Here is a 17,584-nt window from a genome sequence, read left to right as displayed (position 1 = left end):
CGCAGCCTTGGCCAACCCACAACAGCGGAATCAGCTGCTCGCCAGAGAAGAAGAAGAGCGTGCGCGAGCGTTCAGTGAATGAAATAAAATTATTTAACCTTTTAGTATATTAAGCGGACGGAAACCGAACAAAAAACGTAAATAAACGTGGTAAACCAGCTGATAAGCTGCTGATAAATGAAATTATATTGGCACAAGCATTATTGGCACCCTCGCAATAAAATATTTGTGGTGCGAAGGCAGAACAACCGCCTATTAAAAAGTTGAATTGAAGTGTGCGCAAAAAAAGTGAAAGTGCATACAGAACCCACCCGCCCACGCCCTCGACGCCTCTTTTTAAGGGGGAGTGGCAGTAACGCCCACTCCGCTCGGCTTACCGCCCCCCTTTTGTGTGTGTGTGCGTGGTGGGCGCCTGTGTGGCGCGACCTTCACGCAACCTTCAACATGCAGCAACACGTTGTGTGTAATCTAACATTGTTTTTTGCCAATAATCCGAAAAAAACAACAACAACTAAATCGAATAAAAAGCTAACAAAATAAAAGGCAAAATAAAGCCAACCGGCTGCCTATGGCAACACAAAAACAAAAATCAACAAATTCTCACAGCAAACAAAAAACTGCAATTCGCTCTCTCTCCCTCTCTCTCGCTCTCTCTTTTTTCGGGGCACTCTCTTTCGTTTAACCCGTTTGCTTTTGTGATTTTCGAATTCAATTCAACTTCAAAAGTCGAGCGGAAAAGTTCAGCGCGCGAAAAAGCGAAAAGCGAAAAACCAGAGATCCTTGCTCGAGTGAAAAAGTATTACCGTTCGCGTTATCAAAACGCCTCGAATCGTGCTATTTGATTAAAAATTGATAACGCACATAGCTATAGACAAAAATCGGGTTTCATTTTCGTATGCTAATTAGCTCGTTGTTCATTTGCATTTCAAAAATCTTCGCCTATTTGCGTTTTAGTTTCGTCAGACGGGTATTGTGAAATGATAGCCCTTATGTTTTCCAAACCAATAGAGCTCGAATAATTAATAATTGCTTTAGTTTGGACTCTTAAGTGAATAACTAAACAATCAACAGAGATTAAAACTTTGTTTTGGCAACTAAGAAAAAGCTTTAAACTCTTTAAAATCAAGTTGTTTAACTTATTTACCAACGAACTGAATTGAAAGTCTAAACAAAAGCAAGTTTCAATTCATAAGTACAATTAATGGGTAACGCACAGTCTTCATAATTAGTACAAACGTTCATAATTGATTCAATTGCATTATTTATGGAGAACTATGTATTTACAACGAGCTCGCTTTTCTTACGTCATTTCGGCCAAACAATTTACAATCCTCCTCCAGCGACAATTGCAAAACAATTTCGGTGTCACTTGCAGATAAACAAACTCAAAGTTCAACGGCATTCACTTGTGTAAAAAACGGGCCAGCGGACGAGAGCAACTAATTATTTTGTTTATTTGGCACATTAATTGCGCGTGTGAACGAGCCAGCTAGAATTGCGGATCCCCCTAGCCGTTCACATCGATATCGCAGATATAGCAGATATTGCAGATATAGCTGATATAGCCCGAGATTCCACAGATCGGCCACAAAATGAACGACCGTGAATTGGGCTGTGCGGGCGGACAGTTTATGGATCGCGGGCGGATGAACCAGAATGGAGTTGTCCAGCCCCTGCTCACTGGTGAGTAACGCGCTAGTTGCCGCCAACAGATGGCGCCATGGTAGTGGTAAAGAGCTGAAGCTGTAACTACTATTCAACGATCACTAAGTAAATTGAAATTGTAACTAATATTCAACAATCACTAAGTAGTAGGAAAAAACTGAAATCGTAACTAATATTCATTCACTTTACTAAGAAATGATAGGCAGCATTATTATTCCATTATGAACAAACTTATCTAACTTACTTACTGCTCAACGCGATTCCTTTTAAACAAATTTGTTCAATTCATCCCGAAATAGTACGAATATATTGGAATATATATGTATAGAATTTCTAATCTTTAAAGCCCACTGACATTTCGGCAGACTCTTTGGCGCGATATGCGGTGTTTTTGCCGGCTTTTTACGACTATTGCACTTGGTATACATACATATATCTATGTACATACATAGATGCCGCATATATTTTTAGGCAATGCAGACACGAGCGCAAACAAAAAAATAAAATAGAACCGATCTTTAGGTCTTTGCACTTAGATAAGAATTTGCATTTCATTTTCGGGCTCGTGTTCATATATTCGGGAGGCGTTAATTAGCACCACCAGCAATTGACTCTCCAGGCTATCTTATCTATATTAAGTTTTAGGCTGAACACTTTGTACAGAGGAACCTACTTAAGTTAAACCCATAGAATCGTTAAATAATGTACAACAAAGTCTCTATTTGTTGAACTGAAACCTTATAATGATAATTTTACCCACCATTTTACAGACTTGTACCAAATAACGATGGCCTATGCCTATTGGAAATCCGATAAAACCGATGATACGGCGGTATTCGATCTGTTCTTTCGCAACAATCCATTCCACGGGGAATTCACGATTTTCGCCGGCCTCGAGGAGTGCCTAAAATTCCTGGATAGCTTCCACTATTCCCAGAGCGGTAAGTGCAATATTTTGATTTTAATTTTAATACGTTAATCAACTATATTTAACCCTTTCAGATATCGAATACCTGAAGCAAACACTGCCCGAGGGCATTGAGCACGAGTTTTTTGAGTACCTCGGCAATCTGACGGCGCGGGATGTCACCTTGTATGCCATTGATGAGGGCACAGTAGCCTTTCCACGGTGCGTTTGCGTGGGATTCATCAAATTAGTACATGTCTATATACATATATGAATGATGATAGGCTTTATAGTGTGATATAAGTTTAGGCAATTCCAGCAGATATTAGTTTAGCTATCATCTGTTATTGGTATAGACAAAGTACACGCTTAACATACATTTAAAGCATATACATAAATGCTCAAAGACTATGTACCTTAAAACAAACTCATTTTAGAACGTATCTTTAAGTTTTAAAGATATTTTTAGAAGCGTCACCATAACAGTGAGCACATATTTATCTTAATATTATTTTATGTCCATAACACGTAGTCATCATCTTAGCAGCTGATAAGATTTAAGATATTTTACCTCCATCAATGTTGTTATCTGAAAACAAAGTTATAAGATAACCCCGAAATTATGTAAACTTTAAACACTCCAGATAAGTTAGACGTGTTCATAAACTGTATTATTCTACTTTTAGAGTACCTATCATTAAGATCGAGGGACCTTTGATCATAGTCCAGCTGCTGGAGACGACACTTCTCACCTTGGTAAACTATGCCAGGTATGCATTGCTTTTATATCTTCCACTATCTGGAAACTTCCTAATAATACCTCAACTTTTCAAACAAAAACAGTTTGATGGCCACCAATGCAGCCCGTTATCGCATGGTAGCTGGCAAACATGTCAAACTATTGGAATTTGGACTGCGTCGTGCCCAGGGACCAGATGGAGGTCTATCCGCATCGAAATACTCCTACACAGGTACTACACCTCCAACAAATATGAACTTTCACACGCCCCATTCTCTGAAACTCAGGGAGCTCTAAAAAATCGTGACAAGTAAGGTCAGCCGTGTGCGATATGAATATTTTTTCGGCATTGCCAAATTGCATGCAGACAGCTCATTATCAATTAAAAATTATATGGGTATGGGAATCGTCAGGATTCGAACAAACTTTATTCACAGTCACCTTTTTTGAGAAACTCACATTTATGTGTGTCAGTTTACAGAGTCAGAACGACAGTGAATGAAGTTTTGAGATGTTATTTATCCTTTATAAAAGCAAAATGAGCTAATTAAACATTTTATTTGTCTGCGCTTAAACAATACCTTTTGTCCAGCAGAAAATATGTATATCACAGGGCATTTAAGTAGTCCATATCCATCATATCTTATGCATTGATCCTTTTGAAGGGTCTGCAGGAAGTCGGTGCTTTTCGTATGCCAGAGTCTGCCTGACTTTTTATGATGTGCATGCATGCAAAGCACGTGTCACTGTCAGGAGCTGAGGCCTCGCTGACTCTGATTTCCGATTTTGCCATTTCTCAAGGCCCTCCCTCCGAACTATGAGTAATTCTCCGCCTTCATCAAGGCTTCCGGCTCTCCGCCATCGCTGGCTCCACCTGCTCCACTCGCGACAAAGTTCAAGAACTCTAGTTTATGTGTTAAACTAAATGCGCGCCCGGGCAGCAGTAAAGTGCCCAAAGTGGGTGGCACACGCAACGCCTACGTGGGGTGTCCATGTATATCGAATCCATGTAATATATCGGTGCCAGGTACCCATCGAATCCGGATTTGAACATGGTAAACGCTGCTCCGGAGCCACTCAATTGGCGCTCACACATCGTAACTTTTTCGGTTTCGTTTGTTTGCCAAGCAACGCTCGAAGTTTTTAATGCGTTCCACATCGTTCTTGGACTGTACATACATCATCTATATAGTATCACCCCAAATCAATGGATGACTTCGCGTGGCGTCAAGGTTCCTGTCAAGGTTTTCTTTTCTTTCTGATAAACTCAGGGAAAATTGAAATGTTTATAGCCGGAATTTCCGCTCTTAATGGAGGAATATAATGAAAAGAGACCATTAAGCGGGTATTTAAAAGTTAGCTGTAAGGTTTGCAACTTAATTTCAAATCGTCTCTGTGTCCTTGGGTAAACATATTTCACCTTAATGCTTATATAAATTATACGATTATTTCTTCTCTTACCAGGCGGCTTTGATGGCACCTCCAATGTGCTGGCTGGAAAACTCTTCAACATACCCGTGAAGGGAACCCATGCCCATGCCTATATCACTAGTTTTAGTAGCATTGGAGAACTAAAGACGCGTCTGATTAAGCACAAGCAAACAGGTGAGTAAATGCTGTACGAAGCATTAAGAAATCAGAATAATAATCTGTATTTTCTAGGTATTCTGGAAGATTTATTGGAGCACGCCATCAGGCACCGGGCATTGCTGTCCCATCTGCTGGACGTTTCTACGGAGGAGTCCAGTGAGGGAGAACTGGCAGCGATGGTGTCCTATGCCATCGCATTCCCTGATGGATTCATGGCACTTGTCGATACGTACGATGTTAAGAGGTATTTCGCTTTTAGGCAGATTCTCTCGGAACGGTTTTAGTTTTCGGTTTTTCCTACGTTTGTGATGTTATCCCGTAACATTCCCGGTAACCCTCTTCTTACCCTCGTTATTTTGAGTATGGATTTCTTTGTTATATTTCGTATTGTATTTGAGACTCTCGAGACGTGCACCAGCCAGTTACAAAAACCCCAAATCCAGAGTAACTATTATATATAGCTAACATGGCTGCAATGAAGTTTTTTTTTTTAATTTCCCTGCCACATCCCGATCATTTCCTGAGCTTATCATTTCCTTCTTTCGTTTGAGTAATAATCCAAAGTATTTACCAACAGCCGAGAAACAGAACAAGCCAACACAGAACCAAAGCTTATCAATGATATCAAGTCTGAGAACAGTCCGCCAAAGTCAAAGCCAAAGACAAGTCCCTCGACCAATGGCCATCAAAATGGTCAGGGTGTTGGCCACGTTAACGGCCATAAGACCAATGGTCATCAGAATGGCGTTGCTCAGAATAATGGCAGTAGATCGCCAAAAGATACAGATATACAAGATACAAATCCCAGCACAACAACAACTACGAAAACAACTGCAACAGCAACAGGAACCTTAAAGACAACCACAGTGTCCAATGGGACGGCATACCTACCAAAATATGTCGAGAAGTCATTCAGGTAAATGTCGTTATCAAAAGAAGACCAAACAATCAGTAATAGAAAAACCAAAAGATTAAATAGGCGAAAATTGAATTTAAAAGCATTTACCCAATCTATCTTTCCATTGCCATTGACTAATCATGCGACCTAATCATAAATCACATCTGCATTTTAACAGCATTTTCTTCTGCTTTTTAAGACCTTTCGCTCATTATTTCATATGTTACTAATAGGAGCTAACAAAAATCACTTTTGAAAGATGGTTAAAGGTGCTCTCAGCTTTAACGAGGATCATTTTGTTAGCTCTACTATTGAATTATGATGAAATGCTTGCCATTTTTGATTTTAACTAATGTAAGCCTTGCATGACGACGTGGAGATACATTCAACAAAATTTTCGATACTAAATTCAAAATTTCAAACCTCATATACGTACATGCATATATGCGTTTATATATTAAGCTAATATACATACATATATATATGTCCATGTATGTGTCCTCTGCTTTGGTGTTACGAAATTGGTCAAAAATCCTCAAGAGTGGGAAATAATCCTGGCAAATGATTCAAACAAAGAAAACCAACCAGAACAGGTGAAGTCATTTTATTTAATTTATTTTTTGCTTTCTCCCTGTTGCCCTACCAACTTTCTTCAGTGTAATATTTCGTATCACTTTCTTATACTAACACGCTCAATTATCATATTACATTTTTCCGTTTAATATTATTTTTCTAACTGAATTTTGTTTATTATGCTTTTTATTTTCTCGTCCTAAATGTGAATGTGAAACAAATAAAATCGAATACATAATCGAATCCGAATCAGAAATCCATAAAATATCGAAAGCAAAGAAAAGAAAAGAAATGAAAAGAATTTACGAACCTAACATAGTAAACAAATGACTTCCGGCACTATTTTGGCAGAGGTATGTAAAACACACGTCTTCAACCTACAAAAACCCCTACAAAACACTACGAGCAATCAACAACATGATATAATATCATATGGCATATACTCACCTACTCAAAAATGATATCCGATCCTCAAGCTCACACATAACCAGGTGCATAAAACAATCCAGAGAAGGGCAATGAAAATGCAAACCATGGAATTTTCTACTGAACCTCGATCATAACCAAAAGCTCATTAACATAGCTAATCAGTTTTGTTGGAAAACGTAAAGTAAAATTGTTTGCCATATTCCAAAATATTAAAAATTGTTCTACGTTGTTTTAAGCACACAATCGAAAACGAAACCCGATATGAAACCACGCACCGATTCACCCTAATGCTGTCATAGACTTAACCCCGTTCTATTTGTCCTCGTCTTCAGTTCTATAACATTCTTTGGAACTTCAATTATCTTGTTTTTCTGTGCCCCAGTTTTGTATTGTTACATATATATTTTCCGAAACATTTTATTTCCGACCGACAAGCGTTTTGGATATCTTTCAAAAATGTTGTTTTTCGTTGGTTTCATGATCTGTACATAGTTAAGAAAAGCGTCCGAGAGAGCACACTGCATGGCTTGAACAACAAAACCAAATATCTTCGACTTTTTGTGCTGCTCCCTTACAAGGAATTTATAATATTTGCCCAGGCTTACATTTCTAACACAACGAGCCGCACTTGCAAATCGAAGAGAACCAATTTGAGTTCCGAAACACGTTTCTTAGCTCCACCCCACTTACAAAAGCATTTGGTTTTGTGTAATTCTCGCTTTGAACCTAGTGACCAAAACCAAAAATCAAATATTGTATAGCAAAATGAGTGAAATTTTATCGTTGAATTGAAAACCAAAAACCAAGCAGCACTTGTTGGCATCCATAAGTGCGACTACTCAATACCTGCTTGTGTTTTCTTCTCCACAGGAGTGGCCTGCTGAATTTCAGTGCCGTGGCTTTGGCCCTCAACGATCTGGGATACCATGCCCTGGGCATTCGCATCGATTCGGGGGATCTGGCCTATCTTTCCTGCCTGGCACGCGAGACCTTCGAGAAGGTGGCGGAGCGGTTCAAGGTGCCATGGTTCAACAAGCTGACCATTGTGGCATCCAACGACATCAATGAGGACACCATTCTCAGCCTGAACGAGCAGGGGCACAAGATCGATTGCTTTGGCATTGGCACGCATTTGGGTAAATTTCTATTGACAACTTTTTATGCTAAATGCTCATTAACATAACGTTTACCCATCAGTTACCTGCCAACGGCAACCGGCGCTGGGATGTGTGTACAAGCTAGTGGAGATCAACGGCCAGCCGCGGATTAAACTGAGCCAGGACGTGGAGAAGGTGACGATGCCGGGCAACAAGAATGCCTATCGGCTGTACAGCGCCGATGGTCACGCCCTCATCGATCTGCTGCAGAAGGTGTCGGAGCCGCCACCAGCGGTGGGACAGAAGGTTCTGTGCCGACATCCGTTCCAGGAGTCGAAGCGTGCCTACGTGATACCCTCGCACGTGGAGTCGCTCTACAAAGTGTACTGGAAGTCGGGCAAGATCTGCCAGCAGCTGCCCACCTTGGAGCAGGTGCGCGAGAAGGTGCAAATCTCCCTGAAAACGCTGCGCAACGATCACAAGCGCACGCTCAACCCAACGCCCTATAAGGTATGTGCTAATTTGTAATCTATCTTGCCCCGAAAATGGTATAACAATGTCTCATATTCTTCAGGTGGCGGTCAGCGATAATCTCTACAACTTCATTCACGATCTGTGGCTCCAGAATGCTCCCATTGGCGAGCTATCATGATCTATATAAGGTGGATGTGGCAAGGATGCGCTGAAACATTTCCGAGAAATTTACTTATTTTTGGTTTTCCATTTTTATTGGCCTCGATCTTTGGGTCGTGGTGGAATATTTTTAGTCAATTGCTGGTCATATGCATTATAGAACTGGAATTCGTTCCGTCACACGAAGATTTCCCTCTGACTATGAAGCACAAACGCCCACGCAATTTAGCGAGTGAATTTCAAATCATTGTGTAGTCAATAGTTTTAACGTGTTTATCTAATATTTACTACTATACAAAACGCACATCATATTCAGGAATGTGTAATGTGCCTTAAACGAGAAGCGAAAGCGGAAAAAGAATCAGGATGCACAGGAATCACACACCCAAATCGAGTTACTAAGATCAACCAAATATCGGAGCGGAATAAATATGTCTTTAATATTTTTCTAGTACTTAAGTGTTGAAATGTTGCGAACAATGGATGAAGGATGAAAGTTAGAAGTACAAATGCTTTTTAGGACATTTGCACGCAGTAGGGCACACATCAAGCACACAACTATATCTACTTATATATAACTTTACATACTGCGATTATGTATTTAACTAAATTCAATTGTATATATGTTCAACCGGATAATTGTAAGCCAACTAAGCAATACAGACACACCCAAAACACACACCGCCATCTTTAAATGACCGCTTCTTAAAAATGTTTGCCTGTAGTTTTGATTAACAATAAAAAGTAAAGGAAAGCCGCTAAGAAAATTCGATTTTCCAGTCAGTTTGGTAAGAGATTTATTCAAATACATATATACATTCTATTCAGCTAAACTTCATTATCAGTTTGACATATAACATACTTCTTTTTGGAGCACGGATCATCGTTCATTTTGTTGTGAAACAGCTCAACGCAGCGCTCATCGCTATTTCCGTGGTTGGGTTCGCCCTTATTCCAATTGAAAAATGTAATTTTCTTGCCGGATGCCTTGGATACGTAGCTGTGCATGTCCTTCTGGTCGTTTATGCCCAGCCAGTAGTTCTTGGCGTTCAGTTTTAGCGAAATGGCGTCCAGCTCCTCTTCATCTTTGATGGCGGCTATATAGCCACCCTTTTTGCGGCAGTACTCTACGGCGGAATTCCAATCGTGTGCATCGTTGTTATTGATGTAGAACAATCTAGTGCCGATTCGCTCAAACTCCGGCCAGAAGACCTTTATGTAAATCTTCGAGAGGGTGTCCTGGATGGCGTTCTGTTGAGTCGCCATCTTGGTCAGCTCGTCCTTCTGATGCTGCTCCAACCTTTCCAGTCTCTGCTCAAAGTCCTCTGGGATTTTCTTTAAGGTTTCCGTAAAGAGCTTTTGCTGTTCTTCTATCTGAGCCAATCTCACTTCCAAGTTTATCGGAACTGCATTCTTCAGCGATTCCAACTGACCTTGATGACCTATTGTAAGATTGATCTGATTTGCCAACTGGCCGCCGATGGACTTTTGTTGATTTTCCATTCTGGTTAATCTCTCGTCGAGTTCAGATGGCATTTTCTTTAGAGTTTCCTGTAATGTTGTCTGCAGATTTTCCATTCTCTGCAGTCTCTCCTTTATGTCTCCGGGCACTTTCTTCGCGGAATCCTCCAAGGAAAGAGTTTGTGCCGCCAGCTGGGTTTGTATCCTGTCCAATTTGAACTGGGTGTCGTTTAGTCTGAGGGCTTCGGTGGTGTTCCATTGCTCCTGGTGCTTGGCAATGTGATCCAAAAGCGGTTGGAGCACCAAAAGGCAGAATTCTCCGCACTGATTGGGCGGATCTTGCAGAAGGCACACGGATCGGGTATTCCCGGTGGATTCCGTACCGGATTCCCACAGATTGCAGGCAATTAGTAAGTACACAATAAAATGTTTAAGCTTAAACATTCTGATATAGCACAACCACTGCAAGCGAAGACCTGAAACGTACTGATTCGGATTTATGTAAAGGCTTTAAACGAGAACTGGAGATAAGAGCTATATATATAACTTTAATTCCGCTTTTGCACTTATCAAGCATTTCTCGCTTTTGCGACCGACTTTCATTAACTTATTTATCTTTTATTTTGTGTTCGTCACATTTGGTCGTTGTACGTTCCATTCATTCATTTCTAATTTTAAATTTCTCAGATTTAAAAATTCAAATTTAAGATTTCCTTGGCGCCTGTTCTTCTTCTTACCACCGTCGCCATTCACTTTGAGTATTAAACGGTAATGTTGTGTGGTATTTTTTAGTGCATAATTGTTGACCATTCACACTGATTAGGCAAAGTTTGTTATTGTGAGCAGCTGCACAAAATAAAGAGAAAATTAAACAAAAGGTTATTAAACAGAAACAAAAATAACAGCATTTCGCCTTGTTGAAACTTCAATCATTGCCAAAATGACACTCGACCAGTGAGAAAGCCGGGTTTTCCTCGAGTTTTTCTGCAGCTGCGCAACTTGGCAAGAAAAGCAACAACAACTGTGATTCATACGGCAAAATAGAAGTTGTGCGCTAGAAATTGATTTTTAACCAGATATTATTTACAGATTAAAATCAAAATCATGGAGGGCGACTCGGAAAATCGCAAGGATCAAATCCTCGAGCGTTTGAACAAACGAAACAAGGACAGGCAGAACTATTTGGATGTGAAATCGGAGCTGCGCTCCAAGGAAACGGTGCAGAACGAGGGCGTTGACTACTTCTACCAGACTTTCAGCCAGAAAACCATCGATATAGAGCAGCGATTGAAGGATGTGCAGTGCGGCAATGCCCAGCCAACCGATTTGGCCAGAAACTTCGCCGATATAACCGTGGAGATCCAGGATCTGCAGCGATATCTCACCGCATCCACCATGTTCCTTCCCGATTTCAAGATCAAATCCTGTCAGAATATCCTAAACACCCTGACCTCCGCGAGTGATGAAACCCGCCAGCGCCTGATGCCCAAGAAAAAATTCGGTTTTAGTGGCAAAAAGACAGCCGCAAAGCCAAAAGTCGCCCCAAATAAGGATATAGTCGACGGGAAACTGAGTAAAGTACCGGAAAAACAAGGTTCCAACTTCACCTGGACCATTGCCAACCGAACGAACGAGCACATAGTCCTGGATTCTGCTAAAGTGAATGGCCAGGACATCACAATATCGAATTTAACCCACTGTTTGGTTGAACTGCAAGGGCATCCTGGTTCAGTGCAGGTTTCCAGGGCCTCCAAATGCACTCTGCTATGCGGACCCATTGCGCGATCCTTCTTCGCCGAGAATCTCGAGGATTGCACGCTTTCCATTGCCTGCCAGCAGCTAAGGTTGCACTCCTCCCGTACCATTCGCATATACATGCATGTCACTTGTCGGGCCATAATCGAGGATTGCAGGAATATTGAGATCGGAGTGTACAACTACGATTATTCCGAACTGGAGGCCGATTACTTAGCTTCTGGCCTGAATAAGGCACAGAACAATTACACAGATGTGGCCGACTTTAACTGGCTTTCGCCGGATGTTCCCTCGCCAAACTGGAGCCTTCTCAAGGATTATCCTGATCCGAATTGGAACGCCCTAAGGCGGGACTTTATTGCCAATAACCACAACAGCGGACTTAAGCAGGATGTCAAGGATATCTCCATTATTTAGTGGCGGCATCGGCGGCTGCTCCTCGGTTGGCTAGCCTACGGCATCATCCTCGGTTGGCTGCTCTGGGAACTGCTGCGGCCCTCAATTACTGGGCCAACATCTAATCCTCGATCTGTGTAAATAGCTATAAGCGTGTTGATTAAATAACCATTATATAAAAAACGAAATATGGCAATTCTGAATTCTTGTAACTCTGCGGAATATCGTGAATTCGTTAATTAATTTTAGCACTGCTTTTTATTTAGCTAATATCGTAAAGTCACAATTTTATAATGTTTTTAGGCAGCTAATATTCGACTAGGGAGTGGGTAAGTTAAAGTTTGACTTCGACAACATATGTATCTGTTCTTGTTTATGTCGTGGCTAATTTGACATGTCCAATTCGGATGTGGCATAATCAGTGGTTGGCCAAAATGGCTGTGGCTGCCACACACATTTCGGAACGGGCGAAAGACGGCACCTCATGCAAGTTTCATGTGGCCACAACAGGACCTCTCAAGTCATTGCCTTCAGCACTAATAGGGTCACTCTACTTACACATAAGGCTCGCTCTGGAAAGACAAAAGTAAAATAAATATATAGCAAAAATATATTAGGTACAAACCTAATGTGAAAAGATTTTTTTTTGTCTTATCAAAGTTTTTCAAACTTAAAACATTAAAATTGATATGAAATTTAGGGTAGCTATTTAAGTAAGTGTATCTACTCTTCATATTCTCAAACGGTTAATCCCTCTCACTCTCTCCCCCATTCTCTCACCATTTCTCTCATCCCGCTGACTTTTGCGGCTGTCAACATGGCCGACTGTCAAAATAATTAACGAATTCGAGTTACACGCGGTTAAGGGGGCATGCATCCCCACAAATAAATGGCCATATATGTAGCTACAGCTCAAGAAGGGGCAGGAATCGGAAGAGACATCTCGTATTAGCGAGGTAATTGAACTGCGAGTTACACAAGTAACGGCAATGGTGCAGGAAGGGGGCGGGGGAGAGTGCCAAATTGAGAGCACAGGTAATGAGCTGTCACAATTGCGGATAAAGAGGTGTAAAGCAAGGAGAATGACAGATGGACAAATATACCAGTGTGGTGCAAACCAACGGAAGATCAGCAAGTGAAATAATTAAAAAACGCGGTAGTTTGCAGGTTTTCGGCTTATCTCGTTTGATCTACAATATCCTATTAAAAGCGCGGTTTCATTTCATGTGAATGTGTGACGGGAAATAGTTTAAAATAGTGCGTACGCGATCAATTCAATTCGTATGTAAGTACATACATACATATGTATGTATGTATACATACAGAAATCTTATAATTGCGGTAAAAAGTGCGGTGATGGCAACATGTGCCGAAATATTGATCCCAAATACAGTGTTTTTTTTAAAGTGTAGTAATACTGAAATATGTATTATTGATCCCAAACACAGTGTTTTTTTTTAAGTGTAGTGATATTGAAGTGATACAAGTTGAATTTAATGTGGCTGCGCAATATGTGACATGGATCCATACTTATGATAAATTTCCCAACGAAAGAAAGTAAAGGTAAGTACCTTTTATATACACCATCTACTATCCACTATCTATCTATTTAGAGTTAACCAAGTGATGTATTAAATTCTTGTCAAATACATTTTAACCATTCAATACCCATTTCAATACCACAAACAGTACACAAACCGAAATTGTTCCAATCTAATTGCAAATGAATTGCTGATAATGCGACTAAATTACCTCAATTTGCTAACAGTCGATACCAAGCTCACATGATTCGCACTCACTTGGTATTCACCTGTAATTTCCTCTCGAAATTTAGCAAAGTTTAATTTCATCATAATAACGTCCAACAATTTGAATAGTATTCATTTGATATGTTTCGATGGAAGGCTATGGGAAATAGAATCACTCCTTAAATTCAATCCAAAATATTTTGAAACTGTATAAAGACTTAAAACTTGAAGATTCTGCCGATTTCTATTAACTTTTCGTCCTTGGCAATTGCTAGCGACTGCAATATCCGTTTATTTAAATGAACCCGATACACTATCAAATCTAATTGCTTTCACACTTGAACTGTGTTGGTGATTCCGGCCGCACACACACACACATATATGTACATATACATTCACACATACGGACAGGTGCATCTGGGGCTGCCACATTTGCATAGCTCACAATTAGTTTTCTCATTATCGCAGATAATATTCGCCGCATTTGCGATAAGACGGAGACCTCCAACAATGGTGACCGCCCCCACATTAATATTATCGCAGTGCCTGTAATTGCCTGACTCCCTCACACTTTGATGGTTTCAATTACTGCAAAATCACCAACCGCGCTACCTTCGTCCTGACTCCTTTGCACTGCCACTGCCCACTGTGACCCACATGCAATCCGCAAATGCCTTTGTGTGCGTAAATACCTTTATGGCTCAGCTGATGTGGCCAAGGATGCTAATTTACGCATTTAGTATAATGGCCTAAAGTCACAAGGGCTTAGTGCGATTTCTAGCCTAAATAACGGCGATTGATCAAGACAGCGAAATATCACTCATACGCCATGAATACTACCAATACATGGCGTATGAGTAATATTTTGCTGTCCTGCTAGCAAGGATTTTTACTTGAACAAACGATTGGAGCTTTCAAATTAAAAACTGATTGATTTTTCCGAAGTCAGCTTCTTTAAGTTGTTCCGATATTGATAAGCGAAAAAATGTTGATTAATTAAGCGAATTACGGGAGTCATGCAGTGCAATTAAAATGTCAGCGCAGCCACGGAGCGTCGGAGCGTAATATATGTATAAATTCAATATGTACGTGGATGGTAGGCTCCTGGGCGAAATGTCCAGGATTGGGTTATGTAATGCTCCTTCTGGCATTTTTTACTCGCAGCTTGTCTCGCTTTTTTCCTTCCCTCTCCCGTTGCGAATTGCGAGTCTCCGCTCAAATTGTAATTAATGATGCAAGACAGCCGGCAGTCCCTCCCCTTTCACACCCAGATCCCCCACAAATTCCACCCCCACCAGCGACCACAGTCGGATCCAAACCGAAAATCTCTGCTTGGCCCTGTCATCCTGCCCCGCCCACCGTGTGGCATCCGCCTCCCTCTGTTGTGGGTTTTATTTTACCCTGTAAATTGGAATTCCCACTTACTGAATGCATGAATGAAGCCATTCCAATATGCATGATTAAAGTAATACCAATTGTATTGGCTGAAAAATCATATGTTTTAATGCTGAAACAGGATGTTAATGTTTTAATGTCCTTGTAAAATAAGTTCTTTCAGTAATTGGCTAATCTAAGAGTATTCGCATCTTCGTTCAATTGCTCCATTTTCACGTTGGCTGTTTGTTTACTTAAATCATCGACGCGGCGCGCGTTTTAAACGCGTTTCTCGTGCTTTTCGTGTAAATAAATGAAAAGTTCGTTTAATTCTCGTCGATTCTTTATGCGTTGAACGAGGCTGTGGTGAAAGGGGCTAGAGAATGGAGGGGGGCGGGGCGCTGGTATCGTTTACTTTGGAAATGAAAAATTATGATTACATCAACAATAATCGAAATGCGCTTGTAAGCTGCTGTCTTTCTGTCTTGCTGTCTCTTTCGCTGTCCCTGTGCCTGTCCTTTTCGGCATCCACGTTCCCGTCCCGCTACCCTTGCAGTTCCGTTCTTGCTTTCCGCACTCCAATCTTGCACTTGGAGAAACTGCAATAAACATGAATTGCCCAAATGTGCAAAACAACTAATTTATTAAAAATGATGGCGTCCCCACAAGCATCCACCTTTTTTTTTACAAGTAGACTAATTTCAAACCATTTAATTACCAAAAAGAGGGTATTGTCTCAAAGTTTTCTCTCTCTGCATTGCTATCTTTCGGCTGGCTCCCTTACTCCGATTTTTTATTATTTTTGCTCCCGCTGCTTGGCATTTTCGTTGTGCTTTGGTCGTTTGGCCATTTCTCTTCGTTCGCGTTGCTGACTTGCAACGCTTTCATGCGTAGCATTCAAGTGGGGAAAGGGATTTTGGTGCTGGGAGAAATGTAAACGTTCAATATTTGTGTTCGAAGTAAAAAATCGAGACGTTCCCTGCTCTTTTGGCACCCGTTCCCCCCCAACCGCCTTTCCCCACTTTCAACGATGCCAGGCAGCGACGCGTTCAGCCAAAAAGTATTCAATGCAAAATCGAAAAATGCGCGTGGCAGCACCTCAGCTTTCAGTTTTCAGCTTTCGGCTTCAGTATCAAGCCCCAGACTGCATCTCTCTTATCTGCCGGGCTCCCACATTTCCCCCTGATTTCCCTGCCACATGGGGCACTGAGATAAAATGAGAGTGCATGCTCGGCCAGTAAAGTAAGCTATTCTATGAGGATAAGAGTATGTAATTTAACGAAAGGTGTCTAAAATGTTTCAATTCATATGATTGTTACGACTTACCTGTTTGTATTTGTAGCCTGTACACATTTCTCTCCTACTTTCGAACAAAGAGACAAAGAATATTTCTTTCTGTGATCGCTTTCTTTGCCACAGTCTGAGCCATGCTTATAAATCAGCGACGTCTGGGATCGGCGACAGGCGCTTGCACCCAGTCCCGACTTTCCGCCACCCATTTTGCCAGTATTTTCTTCAACAATGCCAGGCCAGACACGAAACACAACAAATTTTGTTGCCTGCATTGCGGCGCCTCTTTGCGTCCCTAGCATATCCAGTGCTTTCCTGTACGTAATACCCCCACCATCCATCTATCCCCTTCTTATCCCTACTTTCGGGTTGGCTGCACTCGGCATTATGCTTTGCGTATTTGTCGCTTTATGAAGTCATCTTGGCGTAAAAGCAAATTTATGACCAACTTCACTTTATTTCTGTCAGTTTTTGGCCCAGCATAAAGATGGCCATCTTTTTACCACTGTCTCCTTCGCTATCTTGTCGTCCTGCTCCCTTATATCTATCTGGCTTATAAACTCCCGAAAATTGTGCATTAGCATTAGCTGGGGGAATGTGTCAAATGGCGTTTATATTCCCAAAGAAATACATATATCCTTAAGAAAGGGTTTGGCAGTCTCTTGGCTTTTTGAAGGATTGTTATATTAAATTATGTGTTTGAATTACATGTTTGTTTTATACAGAAAAATAAATAAAATTGATTGAAGATTTTATGAATCACAATCATACGATTATTTAAGAATTATGTGACATTTTACCAGTAATAAGTGCACCCTTTAAATTTTTTCGAGTTTCTGTTTTAATTGCCCATTTTAAGGTCTGCAGAGCCATCTGCACTCTCATTGTTTGACATCTCGCTGCATAAAGGCCGATAAGGCTATATCTGGCTGCATATATTTACAAACTCGCACAAAGGAAGTCTGATATCCTACTTAAGCGGGCAGCGAGGCATTTCCATTTATGTTTGCATTCAGCGCAATTGTCGGG

At 40.9% G+C, this 17,584-nt stretch overlaps 3 protein-coding genes across 9 annotated transcripts; 2 read left to right on the top strand and 1 right to left on the bottom strand.

The window, feature by feature from the left end:
- The first annotated feature begins 11 nt into the window (after nucleotides 1-11).
- LOC120445546 (nicotinate phosphoribosyltransferase) lies at nucleotides 12-9,208 on the top strand. 5 transcript variants are annotated; one of them, XM_039626022.2, is made up of 12 exons: nucleotides 12-137; nucleotides 1,376-1,683; nucleotides 2,436-2,606; nucleotides 2,668-2,794; nucleotides 3,259-3,342; nucleotides 3,416-3,543; nucleotides 4,776-4,916; nucleotides 4,974-5,145; nucleotides 5,479-5,817; nucleotides 7,672-7,937; nucleotides 7,999-8,408; nucleotides 8,473-9,208. In XM_039626022.2, exons 2-12 carry the CDS (start codon nucleotides 1,593-1,595, stop codon nucleotides 8,548-8,550), a joined length of 2,007 nt encoding a protein of 668 aa, XP_039481956.1. In that variant the 5' UTR covers nucleotides 12-137; nucleotides 1,376-1,592; the 3' UTR covers nucleotides 8,551-9,208. The 5 variants fall into 5 exon arrangements, with proteins under 5 accessions (XP_039481956.1, XP_039481963.1, XP_043861756.1 ...); XM_039626029.2 differs by lacking the exon at nucleotides 12-137 and adding an exon at nucleotides 730-967; XM_039626047.2 differs by lacking the exon at nucleotides 12-137 and adding an exon at nucleotides 748-796.
- A 143-nt stretch (nucleotides 9,209-9,351) lies between these two features.
- LOC120445576 (low affinity immunoglobulin epsilon Fc receptor) lies at nucleotides 9,352-10,589 on the bottom strand. Its single transcript, XM_039626067.2, has one exon. The coding sequence runs from the start codon at nucleotides 10,434-10,436 to the stop codon at nucleotides 9,360-9,362; it is 1,077 nt and encodes a 358-aa protein (XP_039482001.1). The 5' UTR covers nucleotides 10,437-10,589; the 3' UTR covers nucleotides 9,352-9,359.
- A 136-nt stretch (nucleotides 10,590-10,725) lies between these two features.
- Nucleotides 10,726-12,331, top strand: LOC120445584 (tubulin-specific chaperone C). 3 transcript variants are annotated; one of them, XM_039626079.2, is made up of 2 exons: nucleotides 10,726-10,870; nucleotides 11,082-12,331. In XM_039626079.2, exon 2 carries the CDS (start codon nucleotides 11,097-11,099, stop codon nucleotides 12,162-12,164), a length of 1,068 nt encoding a protein of 355 aa, XP_039482013.1. In that variant the 5' UTR covers nucleotides 10,726-10,870; nucleotides 11,082-11,096; the 3' UTR covers nucleotides 12,165-12,331. The 3 variants fall into 3 exon arrangements, with proteins under 3 accessions (XP_039482013.1, XP_039482030.1, XP_039482022.1); XM_039626096.1 differs by having other exon boundaries at nucleotides 10,739-10,760; XM_039626088.1 differs by lacking the exon at nucleotides 10,726-10,870 and adding an exon at nucleotides 10,991-11,015.
- The last annotated feature ends 5,253 nt before the right edge of the window (nucleotides 12,332-17,584 follow it).

This window comes from Drosophila santomea, chromosome 2L, assembly GCF_016746245.2.
Source record: "Drosophila santomea strain STO CAGO 1482 chromosome 2L, Prin_Dsan_1.1, whole genome shotgun sequence".
NCBI lineage: Eukaryota > Metazoa > Arthropoda > Insecta > Diptera > Drosophilidae > Drosophila > Drosophila santomea.
The sequence above is the reverse complement of the archived record's forward strand: the minus strand, read 5'-3'. Positions and strand labels throughout refer to the sequence as shown.